The sequence below is a fragment of the Engystomops pustulosus genome, unplaced genomic scaffold, assembly GCF_040894005.1.
Source record: "Engystomops pustulosus unplaced genomic scaffold, aEngPut4.maternal MAT_SCAFFOLD_758, whole genome shotgun sequence".
NCBI classification, from domain to species: Eukaryota; Metazoa; Chordata; class Amphibia; order Anura; family Leptodactylidae; genus Engystomops; species Engystomops pustulosus.
Genome location: NW_027285637.1, coordinates 21,386 through 34,054, shown reverse-complemented (window position 1 = coordinate 34,054; position 12,669 = coordinate 21,386). Strand labels below are relative to the sequence as shown.

Here is a 12,669-nt window from a genome sequence, read left to right as displayed (position 1 = left end):
CTCTCATCTCCCCCTCATATTGTGGCCTCTCATCTCCTCCTCATATTGTGGCCTCTCATATCCCCCTCATATTGCTATATATGTCACTGAGGATTATAATGTTATAATGTTACAGGTGCAGCCGCCGCTGCTCATCCACAATATGGACGTCGACTGTAAAGTCACATCGCGTTTTGCTCGCACCTCGATAGAAGCCAAAATCGAGAACCGTCTGAACTCGTCCCATGAAGCCGTGTTTGATGTGGAACTTCCTAAAACCGCATTTATTACCAACTTCAGCATGTGAGTCCTTGTCCGGGACAGTGTTCGGTCCTGAATACAATATATAATAACGAGGGGGGGGGGGCATAACACAACCCATCATACAAGTATCCGTGTGTCTCCTGATTCATGGGGGTCAGAGGTCGCCCCGGATACTAATCACTAATGTACATTTCCCTCTCCGTCCATCACTAAGGACCATTGATGGCGTCACCACTGTCGGTGCAGTGAAGAAGAAGGAAGAAGCGGATCAGGAATACGGACGAGCCGCGGCCAGGGGCCAAAACGCCGGACTGGTCCAGTATGATCCCCGACTGTATAACCATATATGTCCCCCCCCGTCCTCTATATGCCCCCCACCCCGTCCTCTATATGTCCCCCACCCCATCCTCTATATGTCCCCCACCCCTCATCTGTATTTGCCCCCTGTCCTGTATTTGCCCCACAGTTTTCTATACATCCTGTGTGTGTGACTGTACCCCAAGTTCCAAGTCCTGACCCATAAGACAAGTGTTATGTGCAGACCCCTGTATCTGTGTGACCCCCTGTATCTGTGTGACCCCTGTATCTGTGTGACCCCCTGTATCTGTGTGACCCCTGTATCTGTGTGACCCCTGTATCTGTGTGACCCCTGTATCTGTGTGACCCCTGTATCTGTGTGACCCCCTGTATCTGTGTGACCCCCTGTATCTGTGTGACCCCTGTATTTGTGTGACCCCCTGTATCTGTGTGACCCCCTTTATCTGTGTGACCCCCTGTGTCTGTGTGACCCCTGTATCAGTGTGACCCTTGTGTCTGTGTGACCCTTGTGTCTGTGTGACCCCCTGTATCTGTGTGACCCCTGTATCTGTGTGACCCTTGTGTCTGTGTGACCCCCTGTATCTGTGTGATCCCCTGTATCTGTGTGACCCCCTGTATCTGTGTGACCCCTGTATCTGTGTGACCCCTGTATCTATGTGACCCCCTGTATCTGTGTGACCCCCTGTATCTGTGTGACCCCTGTATCTGTGTGACCCCCTGTATCTGTGTGACCCCTGTATCTGTGTGACCCCCTGTATCTGTGTGACCCCTGTATCTGTGTTACCCCCTGTATCTGTGTGACCCCGGGCCGGGTGACCCCCTGTATCTGTGTGACCCCCTGTATCTGTGTGACCCCTGTATCTGTGTGACCCCTGTATCTGTGTGACCCCTGTATCTGTGTGACCCCTGTATCTGTGTGACCCCGGGGCCGGGTGACCCCTGTATCTGTGTGACCCCCTGTATCTGTGTGACCCCTGTATCTGTGTGACCCCCTGTATCTGTGTGACCCCTGTATCTGTGTGCCCCTGTATCTGTGTGACCCCGGGGCCGGGTGACCCCCTGTATCTGTGTGACCCCCTGTATCTGTGTGACCCCTGTATCTGTGTGACCCCGGGGCCGGGTGACCCCCTGTATCTGTGTGACCCCCTGTATCTGTGTGACCCCTGTATCTGTGTGACCCCCTGTATCTGTGTGACCCCTGTATCTGTGTGACCCCCTGTGTCTGTGTGACCCCTGTATCTGTGTGACCCCTGTATCTGTGTGACCCCCTGTATCTGTGTGACCCCCTGTATCTGTGTGACCCCTGTATCTGTGTGACCCCCTGTATCTGTGTGACCCCTGTATCTGTGTGACCCCCTGTATCTGTGTGACCCCTGTATCTGTGTGACCCCCTGTATCTGTGTGACCCCTGTATCTGTGTGACCCCCTGTATCTGTGTGACCCCCTGTATCTGTGTGACCCCTGTATCTGTGTGACCCCGGGGCCGGGTGACCCCTTTATCTGTGTGACCCCTGTATCTGTGTGACCCCCTGTATCTGTGTGACCCCTGTGTCTGTGTGACCCCCTGTATCTGTGTGATCCCCTGTATCTGTGTGACCCCCTGTATCTGTGTGACCCCCTGTATCTGTGTGACCCCTGTATCTGTGTGACCCCCTGTATCTGTGTGACCCCTGTATCTGTGTGATTCCCTGTATCTGTGTGAGCCGCTGTATCAGTGTGACCCCCTGTATCTGTGTGACCCCTGTATCTGTGTGACCCCCTGTATCTGTGTGACCCCCTGTATCTGTGTGACCCCTGTATCTGTGTGACCCCCTGTATCTGTGTGACCCCTGTGTCTGTGTGCCCCTGTATCTGTGTGACCCCGGGGCCGGGTGACCCCCTGTATCTGTGTGACCCCCTGTATCTGTGTGACCCCTGTATCTGTGTGACCCCTGTATCTGTGTGACCCCCTGTATCTGTGTGACCCCTGTATCTGTGTGATCCCCTGTATCTGTGTGACCCCCTGTATCTGTGTGACCCCCTGTATCTGTGTGACCCCTGTATCTGTGTGACCCCGGGCCGGGTGACCCCCTGTATCTGTGTGACCCCTGTATCTGTGTGACCCCCTGTATCTGTGTGACCCCCTGTGTCTGTGTGACCCCTGTTTCTGTGTGACCCCCTGTATATGTGTGACCCCCTGTATCTGTGTGACCCCTGTATCTGTGTGACCCCCTGTATTTGTGTGACCCCTGTATCTGTGTGACCCCCTGTATCTGTGTGACCCCCTGTATCTGTGTGACCTCTGTGTCTGTGTGACCCCTGTGTCTGTGTGACCCCTGTATCTGTGTGACCCCTGTATCTGTGTGACCCCCTGTATCTGTGTGACCCCTGTATCTGTGTGACCCCTGTATCTGTGTGACCCCCTGTATCTGTGTGACCCCTGTATCTGTGTGATCCCTGTATCTGTGTGACCCCTATATCTGTGTGACCCCTCTATCTGTGTGACCCCTGTATCTGTGTGACCCCTGTATCTGTGTGACCCCTGTGTCTGTGTGACCCCCTCTATCTGTGTGATCCCCTGTATCTGTGTGACCCCCTGTATCTGTGTGACCCCCTGTATCTGTGTGATCCCTGTATCTGTGTGACCCCTGTATCTGTGTGACCCTGTGTCTGTGTGACCCCTGTATCTGTGTGACCCCTGTGTCTGTGTGACCCCTGTGTCTGTGTGATCCCCTGTATCTGTGTGACCCCCTGTATCTGTGTGACCCCTGTGTCTGTGTGACCCCTGTGTCTGTGTGACCCCCTCTATCTGTGTGATCCTTGTATCTGTGTGACCCCCTGTATCTGTGTGACCCCCTGTATCTGTGTGACCCCCTGTATCTGTGTGACCCCTGTGTCTGCGTGACCCCCTGTATCTGTGTGACCCCTGTGTCTGTGTGACCCCCTGTATCTGTGTGACCCCCTGTATCTGTGTGACCCCTGTGTGATCCTTGTATCTGTGTGACCCCCTGTATCTGTGTGACCCCCTGTATCTGTGTGACCCCTGTGTCTGTGTGATCCTTGTATCTGTGTGACCCCCTGTATCTGTGTGACCCCTGTATCTGTGTGACCCCCTGTATCTGTGTGACCCCTGTGTCTGTGTGACCCCTGTATCTGTGTGACCCCTCTATCTGTGTGATCCTTGTATCTGTGTGACCCCCTGTATCTGTGTGACCCCCTGTATCTGTGTGATCCCCTGTATCTGTGTGACCCCTGTATCTGTGTGACCCCTGTATCTGTGTGACCCCTGTGTCTGTGTGACCCCTGTATCTGTGTGACCCCCTCTATCTGTGTGATCCTTGTATCTGTGTGACCCCCTGTATCTGTGTGACCCCTGTATCTGTGTGACCCCTGTATCTGTGTGACCCCCTGTATCTGTGTGACCCCCTGTATCTGTGTGACCCCTGTGTCTGTGTGACCCCTGTATCTGTGTGACCCCCTGTATCTGTGTGACCCCTGTGTCTGTGTGACCCCTGTATCTGTGTGACCCCCTGTATCTGTGTGACCCCTGTGTCTGTGTGACCCCTGTATCTGTGTGACCCCTGTATCTGTGTGACCCCTGCATCTGTGTGACCCCCTGTATCTGTGTGACCCCTGTATCTGTGTGACCCCCTGTATCTGTGTGACCGCTGTATCTGTGTGACCCCTGTTTCTGTGTGACCCCCTGTATCTGTGTGACCCCTGTATCTGTGTGACCCCCTGTATCTGTGTGACCCCTGTATCTGTGTGACCCCTGTGTCTGTGTGACCCCCTGTATCTGTGTGACCCCCTGTATCTGTGTGACCCCTGTATCTGTGTGACCCCCTGTATCTGTGTGACCCCTGTATCTGTGTGACCCCCTGTATCTGTGTGACCCCCTGTATCTGTGTGACCCCTGTATCTGTGTGACCCCTGTATCTGTGTGACCCCGGGCCGGGTGACCCCCTGTATCTGTGTGACCCCTGTGTCTGTGTGACCCCCTGTATCTGTTTGACCCCCTGTATCTGTGTGACCCCTGTGTCTGTGTGACCCCCTGTATCTGTGTGACCCCTGTGTCTGTGTGACCCCCTATATCTGTGTGACCCCTGTATCTGTGTGACCCCTGTATCTGTGTGACCCCCTGTATCTGTGTGACCCCCTGTATCTGTGTGATCCACTGTATCTGTGTGACCCCTGTATCTGTGTGACCCTCTGTATCTGTGTGACCCCCTGTATCTGTGTGACCCCTGTATCTGTGTGACCCCCTGTATCTGTGTGACCCCTGTATCTGTGTGACCCCTGTGTCTGTGTGACCCCTGTATCTGTGTGACCCCCTGTATCTGTGTGACCCCTGTGTCTGTGTGACCCCTGTATCTGTGTGACCCCCTGTATCTGTGTGACCCCTGTATCTGTGTGACCCCCTGTATCTGTGTGACCCCCTGTATCTGTGTGATCCACTGTATCTGTGTGACCCCTGTATCTGTGTGACCCCCTGTATCTGTGTGACCCCCTGTATCTGTGTGACCCCTGTATCTGTGTGACCCCCTGTATCTGTGTGACCCCTGTATCTGTGTGACCCCTGTGTCTGTGTGACCCCTGTATCTGTGTGACCCCCTGTATCTGTGTGACCCCTGTGTCTGTGTGACCCCTGTATCTGTGTGACCCCCTGTATCTGTATGACCCCTGTATCTGTGTGACCCCCTGTGTCTGTGTGATCCTTGTATCTGTGTGACCCCCTGTATCTGTATGACCCCTGTATCTGTGTGACCCCTGTATCTGTGTGACCCCTGTGTCTGTGTGACCCCTGTATCTGTGTGACCCCTGTGTCTGTGTGACCCCTGTATCTGTGTGACCCCTGTGTCTGTGTGACCCCTGTATCTGTGTGACCCCTGTGTCTGTGTGACCCCTGTATCTGTGTGACCCCCTGTATCTGTGTGACCCCTGTGTCTGTGTGACCCCTGTATCTGTGTGACCCCTGTGTCTGTGTGACCCCTGTATCTGTGTGACCCCCTGTATCTGTGTGACCCCTGTATCTGTGTGACCCCCTGTATCTGTGTGACCCCTGTATCTGTGTGACCCCCTGTATCTGTGTGACCCCTGTGTCTGTGTGACCCCTGTATCTGTGTGACCCCCTCTATCTGTGTGATCCTTGTATCTGTGTGACCCCCTGTATCTGTGTGACCCCCTGTATCTGTATGACCCCTGTATCTGTGTGACCCCTGTGTCTGTGTGACCCCTGTATCTGTGTGACCCCCTGTATCTGTATGACCCCTGAATCTGTGTGACCCCTGTGTCTGTGTGATCCTTGTATCTGTGTGACCCCCTTTATCTGTGTGACCCCTGTGTCTGTGTGACCCCTGTATCTGTGTGACCCCCTGTATCTGTGTGACCCCTGTGTCTGTGTGACCCCTGTATCTGTGTGACCCCCTGTATCTGTATGACCTCTGTATCTGTGTGACCCCTGTGTCTGTGTGACCCCTGTATCTGTGTGACCCCCTGTATCTGTGTGACCCCTGTGTCTGTGTGACCCCTGTATCTGTGTGACCCCTGTGTCTGTGTGACCCCTGTATCTGTGTGACCCCTGTGTCTGTGTGACCCCCTGTATCTGTGTGACCCCCTGTATCTGTGTGACCCCTGTATCTGTGTGACCCCCTGTATCTGTGTGACCCCTGTATCTGTGTGACCCCCTCTATCTGTGTGATCCTTGTATCTGTGTGACCCCCTGTATCTGTGTGACCCCCTGTATCTGTATGACCCCTGTATCTGTGTGACCCCTGTGTCTGTGTGACCCCTGTATCTGTGTGACCCCCTGTATCTGTATGACCCCTGTATCTGTGTGACCCCTGTATCTGTGTGACCCCTGTATCTGTGTGACCCCTGTATCTGTGTGACCCCCTGTATCTGTATGACCCCTGTATCTGTGTGACCCCTGTGTCTGTGTGACCCCTGTATCTGTGTGACCCCCTGTATCTATGTGACCCCCTGTATCTGTGTGACCCCTGTATCTGTGTGACCCCTGTATCTATGTGACCCCCTGTATCTGTGTGACCCCCTGTTTCTGTGTGACCCCCTGTATCTGTGTGACCCCCTGTATCTGTGTGACCCCCTGTATCTGTGTGACCCCTGTATCTGTGTGACCCCTGTATCTGTGTGACCCCTGTGTCTGTGTGACCCCTGTATCTGTGTGACCCCCTGTATCTGTGTGACCCCTGTGTCTGTGTGACCCCTGTATCTGTGTGACCCCTGTGTCTGTGTGACCCCTGTATCTGTGTGACCCCCTGTATCTGTGTGACCCCCTGTATCTGTGTGACCCCTGTATCTGTGTGACCCCCTGTATCTGTGTGACCCCTGTATCTGTGTGACCCCCTGTATCTGTGTGACCCCCTGTATCTGTGTGACCCCCTGTATCTGTGTGATCCCTGTGTCTGTGTGACCCCTGTATCTGTGTGACCCCCTGTATCTGTGTGACCCCTGTATCTGTGTGACCCCCTGTATCTGTGTGACCTCCTGTATCTGTGTGACCCCCTGTATCTGTGTGACCCCCTGTATCTGTGTGACCCCCTGTATCTGTGTGACCCAACCCTGAGATTCATCTCTATGTAGATCGATTGGACGGAAAATGGAGAATTTTCGGATCTCGGTGAACGTCGGGGCGCGGGTCGTGGCCGTATTCAAACTGACGTATGAGGAATTGCTGAAGAGACAGCAGGGGGCGTACCAGCTAGAGCTGAAGGTGAAACCCAAGCAACTGGTGCAGAACTTCCAGGTCCGAACAGAACATCATTGGTGTATTGTCCTCCTGAAATACTCTGTGCTGCGGGGGGCCCATCTCTGCTGCTATGTGCCCCTCAATCTGCGACCTCCCCCACTCCCCTCCTGAAATACTCTGTGCTGCTGGGGCCCCATCTCTGCCGCTATGTGCCCCTCAATCTGCGACCTCCCCCACTCCCCTCCTGAAATACTCTGTGCTGCGGGGGCCCCATCTCTGCCACTATGTGCCCCTCAATCTGCGACCTCCCCCACTCCCCTCCTGAAATACTCTGTGCTGCGGGGGGCCCAGCTCTGTCACTATGTGCCCCTCAATCTGCGACCTCCCCCACTCCCCTCCTGAAATACTCTGTGCTGCGGGGGCCCCATCTCTGCCACTATGTGCCCCTCAATCTGCGACCTCCCCCACTCCCCTCCTGAAATACTCTGTGCTGCGGGGGGCCCAGCTCTGCCACTATGTGCCCCTCAATCTGCGACCTCCCCCACTCCCCTCCTGAAATACTCTGTGCTGCTTGGGGCCCCATCTCTGCCGCCATGTGCCCCTCAATCTGCGACCTCCCCCACTCCCCTCCTGAAATACTCTGTGCTGCGGGGGGCCCAGCTCTGTCACTATGTGCCCCTCAATCTGCGACCTCCCCCACTCCCCTCCTGAAATACTCTGTGCTGCTGGGGCCCCATCTCTGCCGCTATGTGCCCCTCAATCTGCGACCTCCCCCACTCCCCTCCTGAAATACTCTGTGCTGCTTGGGGCCCCATCTCTGCCGCCATGTGCCCCTCAATCTGCGACCTCCCCCACTCCCCTCCTGAAATACTCTGTGCTGCGGGGGGCCCAGCTCTGCCACTATGTGCCCCTCAATCTGCGACCTCCCCCACTCCCCTCCTGAAATACTCTGTGCTGCGGGGGGCCCAGCTCTGCCACTATGTGCCCCTCAATCTGTGACCTCCCCCACTCCCCTCCTGAAATACTCTGTGCTGCTGGGGGCCCCATCTCTGCCGCCATGTGCCCCTCAATCTGCGACCTCCCCCACTCCCCTCCTGAAATACTCTGTGCTGTGGGGGGCCCATCTCTGCCGCCATGTGCCCCTCAATCTGCGACCTCCCCCACTCCCCTCCTGAAATACTCTGTGCTGCGGGGGGCCCAGCTCTGCCACTATGTGCCCCTCAATCTGCGACCTCCCCCACTCCCCTCCTGAAATACTCTGTGCTGCGGGGGGCCCAGCTCTGCCACTATGTGCCCCTCAATCTGCGACCTCCCCACTCCCCTCCTGAAATACTCTGTGCTGCGGGGGGCCCAGCTCTGCCACTATGTGCCCCTCAATCTGCGACCTCCCCACTCCCCTCCTGAAATACTCTGTGCTGCTGGGGCCCCATCTCTGCCGCTATGTGCCCCTCAATCTGCAACCTCCCCACTCCCCTCCTGAAATACTCTGTGCTGCTGGGGCCCCAGCTCTGCCACTATGTGCCCCTCAATCTGCGACCTCCCCCACTCCCCTCCTGAAATACTCTGTGCTGCGGGGGGCCCAGCTCTGCCACTATGTGCCCCTCAATCTGCGACCTCCCCCACTCCCCTCCTGAAATACTCTGTGCTGCGGGGGGGCCATCTCTGCCTCTATGTGCCCCTCAATCTGCAACCTCCCCACTCCCCTCCTGAAATACTCTGTGCTGCTGGGGCCCCAGCTCTGCCACTATGTGCCCCTCAATCTGTGACCTCCCCCACTCCCCTCCTGAAATACTCTGTGCTGCTGGAGACCTTTCTCCTTTCCCTATATACCCTCGGCTCACTGTCCGCTTAAACCCTCTGCGCTGCTGACCCTGCCCCCTCCTTGCTCTGCAGATAACAGTAAATATACTGGAGCCGCAGGGAATCCGCTTTGTGAACGCGTTTGGAGGTTTCTTGACCAATGAGCTGCTGGACGTGGTTCAGATCGACCACCAGGGACACGAGGTAACTGCCTGTAGTCCGGGGGTCCGGCGCCCACCGGGGGCTGCGCTCTTAATGGGTTTTATATTTCAGGCTCATGTTCTGTTCAGACCAACCCTGGAGCAGCAGCGGAAATGTCCGGCGTGTACCGAGACCCTTCTGGACGGAGACTTTGTGGTCAAATACGATGTCAACCGGGAGACGTCTGCCGGCAGCGTCCAGGTGGGTGGTCACTGCCAGGGGGGGGGCTGTCACCTACCTACACATCAGGGGCATCACACAGGATATCGGCCCCTTTACATTTTTCATTCTTTGTTTCATTGCAGCCGATTGGTTCTTATTTTTGCTCATTAATGTACATTCCCCATCACGACAGAAATGTAGATATTTTTGCTCATTTATTAAACACGTAAAACTGAAATATCCCGGGAGATAGAAGCTTTCTCTTTACTCCAGCAGCCTCTGTCTGTCCCTATATCTCTCATCTATCACTCAGAGGCATCAGCAGGATCATATAGAACATTATAGAGCAATACTGCCATGCACTGATGGTAATAAAGCACCTGGGGTGATATAGAAGCTTTCTCTTTACTCCAGCAGCCTCTGTCTGTCCCTATATCTCTCATCTATCACTCAGAGGCTTCAGCAGGATCATATAGAACATTATAGAGCAATACTGCCATGTACTGATGGTAATAAAGCGCCTGGGGTGATATAGACGCTTCCTATTATCTCCAGCAGCCTCTGTCTGTCCCTATATCTCTCATCTATCACTCAGAGGCATCAGCAGGATCATATAGAACATTATAGAGCAATACTGCCATGTACTGATGGTAATAAAGCACCTGGGGTGATATAGAAGCTTCCTATTATCTCCAGCAGCCTCTGTCTGTCCCTATATCTCTCATCTATCACTCAGAGGCATCAGCAGCATTATATAGAACATTATAGAGCAATACTGCCATGCACTGATGGTAATAAAGCACCTGGGGTGATATAGAAGCTTCCTATTATCTCCAGCAGCCTCTGTCTGTCCCTATATCTCTCATCTATCACTCAGAGGCATCAGCAGGATCATATAGAACATTATGGAGCAGTGCTGTCATGTACTGATGTGAATAAAGCACCTGGGTGAGATAGAAGCTTCCCATTATCTCCAGCAGCCTCTGTCTGTCCCTATATTTCCTCTATCACTCAGAGGCATCAGCAGGATCACTCAGAACACTATAGAGCAGTGCTGTCATGTACTGATGTAAACAAAGCACTTGGGGTGAGATAGAAGCTTCCTATTATCTCCAGTAGCCTCTGTCTGTCTCTGTATATCTCCTCTATCACTCAGAAGCATCAGCAGCATTATATAGAACATTATAGAGCAATACTGCCATGCACTGATGGTAATAAAGCACCTGGGGTGATATAGAAGCTTCCTATTATCTCCAGCAGCCTCTGTCTGTCCCTATATCTCTCATCTATCACTCAGAGGCATCAGCAGGATCATATAGAACATTATAGAGCAGTGCTGTCATGTACTGATGTAAACAAAGCACTTGGGGTGAGATAGAAACTTCCTATTATCTCCAGCAGCCCCTGTCTGTGCCTGTATATCTCCTCTATCACTCAGAGGCATCAGCAGGATCATATAGAACATTATAGAGCAGTACTGTCATGTACTGATGGGAATAAAGCACCTGGGGTGAGATAGAAGCTTCCTATTATCTCCAGCAGCCTCTGTCTGTGTCCCGCCTCTATCTCTGAGCTCCTCCCTCTCCATAGACTCCTGTACAGGACATCACTCGGCCTCTTCCTTTATCCGCAGATCGTCAATGGTTATTTTGTCCATTACTTTGCTCCCGGCTTCCTACAACGAGTCCCCAAGAACGTGGTGTTTGTCATCGATTGCAGCGGCTCCATGGCAGGACACAAGATGCGACAGGTGAGTGCTCCGGAGCTGCACTCACTATTCTGCACTCTGGGGGATATTAACCCCTTGTGCTTGGAGCGCAGACGTACGAGGCCTTCATGAAGATTCTGTCGGATTTGCCGGAGGAAGATCGTTTTGGAATCCTGAAGTTCAGCGATCACATTGTGAAGTGGAAGGAGGCTCTCGTGATGGCCACGCCCGACATGATCCAGAGCGCAAAGGAATTCGTCAGCAAAATCACCGCTCAGGGAGGTGCGTTACATTGCAGTGTGGGGGGTCCTCACACCGCTGTGCTCTGTGTATGTTGTTAGTAGCAGCAGGGCTGTGATATATGGATTTATATTCCAGGATTGTAGCTTCTCCAGGTGCTTTGGGGATGTATCCTCACACTGCTGTGCTCTGTGCTGCCACTTTGTGTATGGTGTTAGTAGCAGCAGGACTGTGAAATATTGATTTATATTCTAGGATTGCAGCTTCTCCAGGTGCTTTGGGGATGTGTCCTCACACTGCTGTGCTCTGTGCTGCCACTTTGTGTATGTTGTTAGTAGCAGCAGGACTGTGAAATATTGATTTATATTCCAGGATTGCAGCTTCTCCAGGTGCTTTGGGGATGTGTCCTCACACTGCTGTGCTCTGTGCTGCCACTTTGTGTATGTTGTTAGTGGCAGCAGGACTGTGAAATATGGATTTATATTCCAGGATTGCAGCTTCTCCAGTTGCATTGGGGATGTATCCTCACACTGTTGTGCTCTCTGTTGCCACTTTGTGTGTGTTAGTAGCAGCAGGACTGTGAAATATGGATTTATATTCCAGGATTGCAGCTTCTCCAGGTGCTCTTCGGGTGTGTTCTCACACTGCTGTGCTCTGTGCTGCCACTTTGTGTATGTTTTTAGTGGCAGCAGGACTGTGAAATATGGATTTACATTCCAGGATTGTAGCTTCTCCAAGTGCTCTGCAGGTGTGTCCTCACATTGCTGGGCTCTGTGCAATCTGCATTGAACTTACCCATGGCTCCTTCATTCTTTTCTGAATGTCTGCTGTAGTGTTTAACCAGAAGCCTGCTACTGTTACTGAGATCATAAGGGAGCTCAGTGCAGAGATCTGGAAGCACAGCAGTGTGAGGACCACAACCAAGGTGAGTGGAGAGTGGATGCACATCAGGACGAGTCACATCGCACATCAGGACGAGTCACATCGCACATCAGGACGAGTTACATCGCACATCAGGACAAGTCACATCGCACATCAGGACGTGTCACATCGCACATCAGGACGAGTCACATCGCACATCAGGACGAGTCACAACGTCTTATGTCTCCGCTCTAGGAACTGATATAAACTCCGCTTTACTCTCCGCCATGAAGATACTGAAAGATGGACGCGAAGCAGAAATCTCACAGGACGTCAGGACCTCGACCGTCATCTTCCTCTCTGATGGCGACGCAACATTTGGTACGTGGAGGCGGGGTCACTGGGGGGCGCTGTTCTGTGTGATGCGGTGATCCAGGGGATTTCTGTATTT

The 12,669-nt window shown here is 53.5% G+C and overlaps 1 protein-coding gene across 1 annotated transcript in view; it reads left to right on the top strand.

Annotated features, from left to right (window-relative positions):
• Positions 1-120: 120 nt before the first annotated feature.
• LOC140112408 (inter-alpha-trypsin inhibitor heavy chain H3-like) overlaps positions 121-12,669 on the top strand; it is a 30,945-nt gene continuing 18,396 nt past the window's right edge. The window contains exons 1-8 of the mRNA XM_072132486.1: positions 121-282; positions 458-562; positions 7,141-7,303; positions 9,140-9,250; positions 9,320-9,448; positions 11,043-11,159; positions 11,231-11,399; positions 12,474-12,599. Of these exons, the coding sequence (XP_071988587.1) occupies positions 143-282; positions 458-562; positions 7,141-7,303; positions 9,140-9,250; positions 9,320-9,448; positions 11,043-11,159; positions 11,231-11,399; positions 12,474-12,599 (1,060 nt within the window). The 5' untranslated portion in view covers positions 121-142. The remainder of the gene's footprint in view (positions 283-457; positions 563-7,140; positions 7,304-9,139; positions 9,251-9,319; positions 9,449-11,042; positions 11,160-11,230; positions 11,400-12,473; positions 12,600-12,669) is intronic.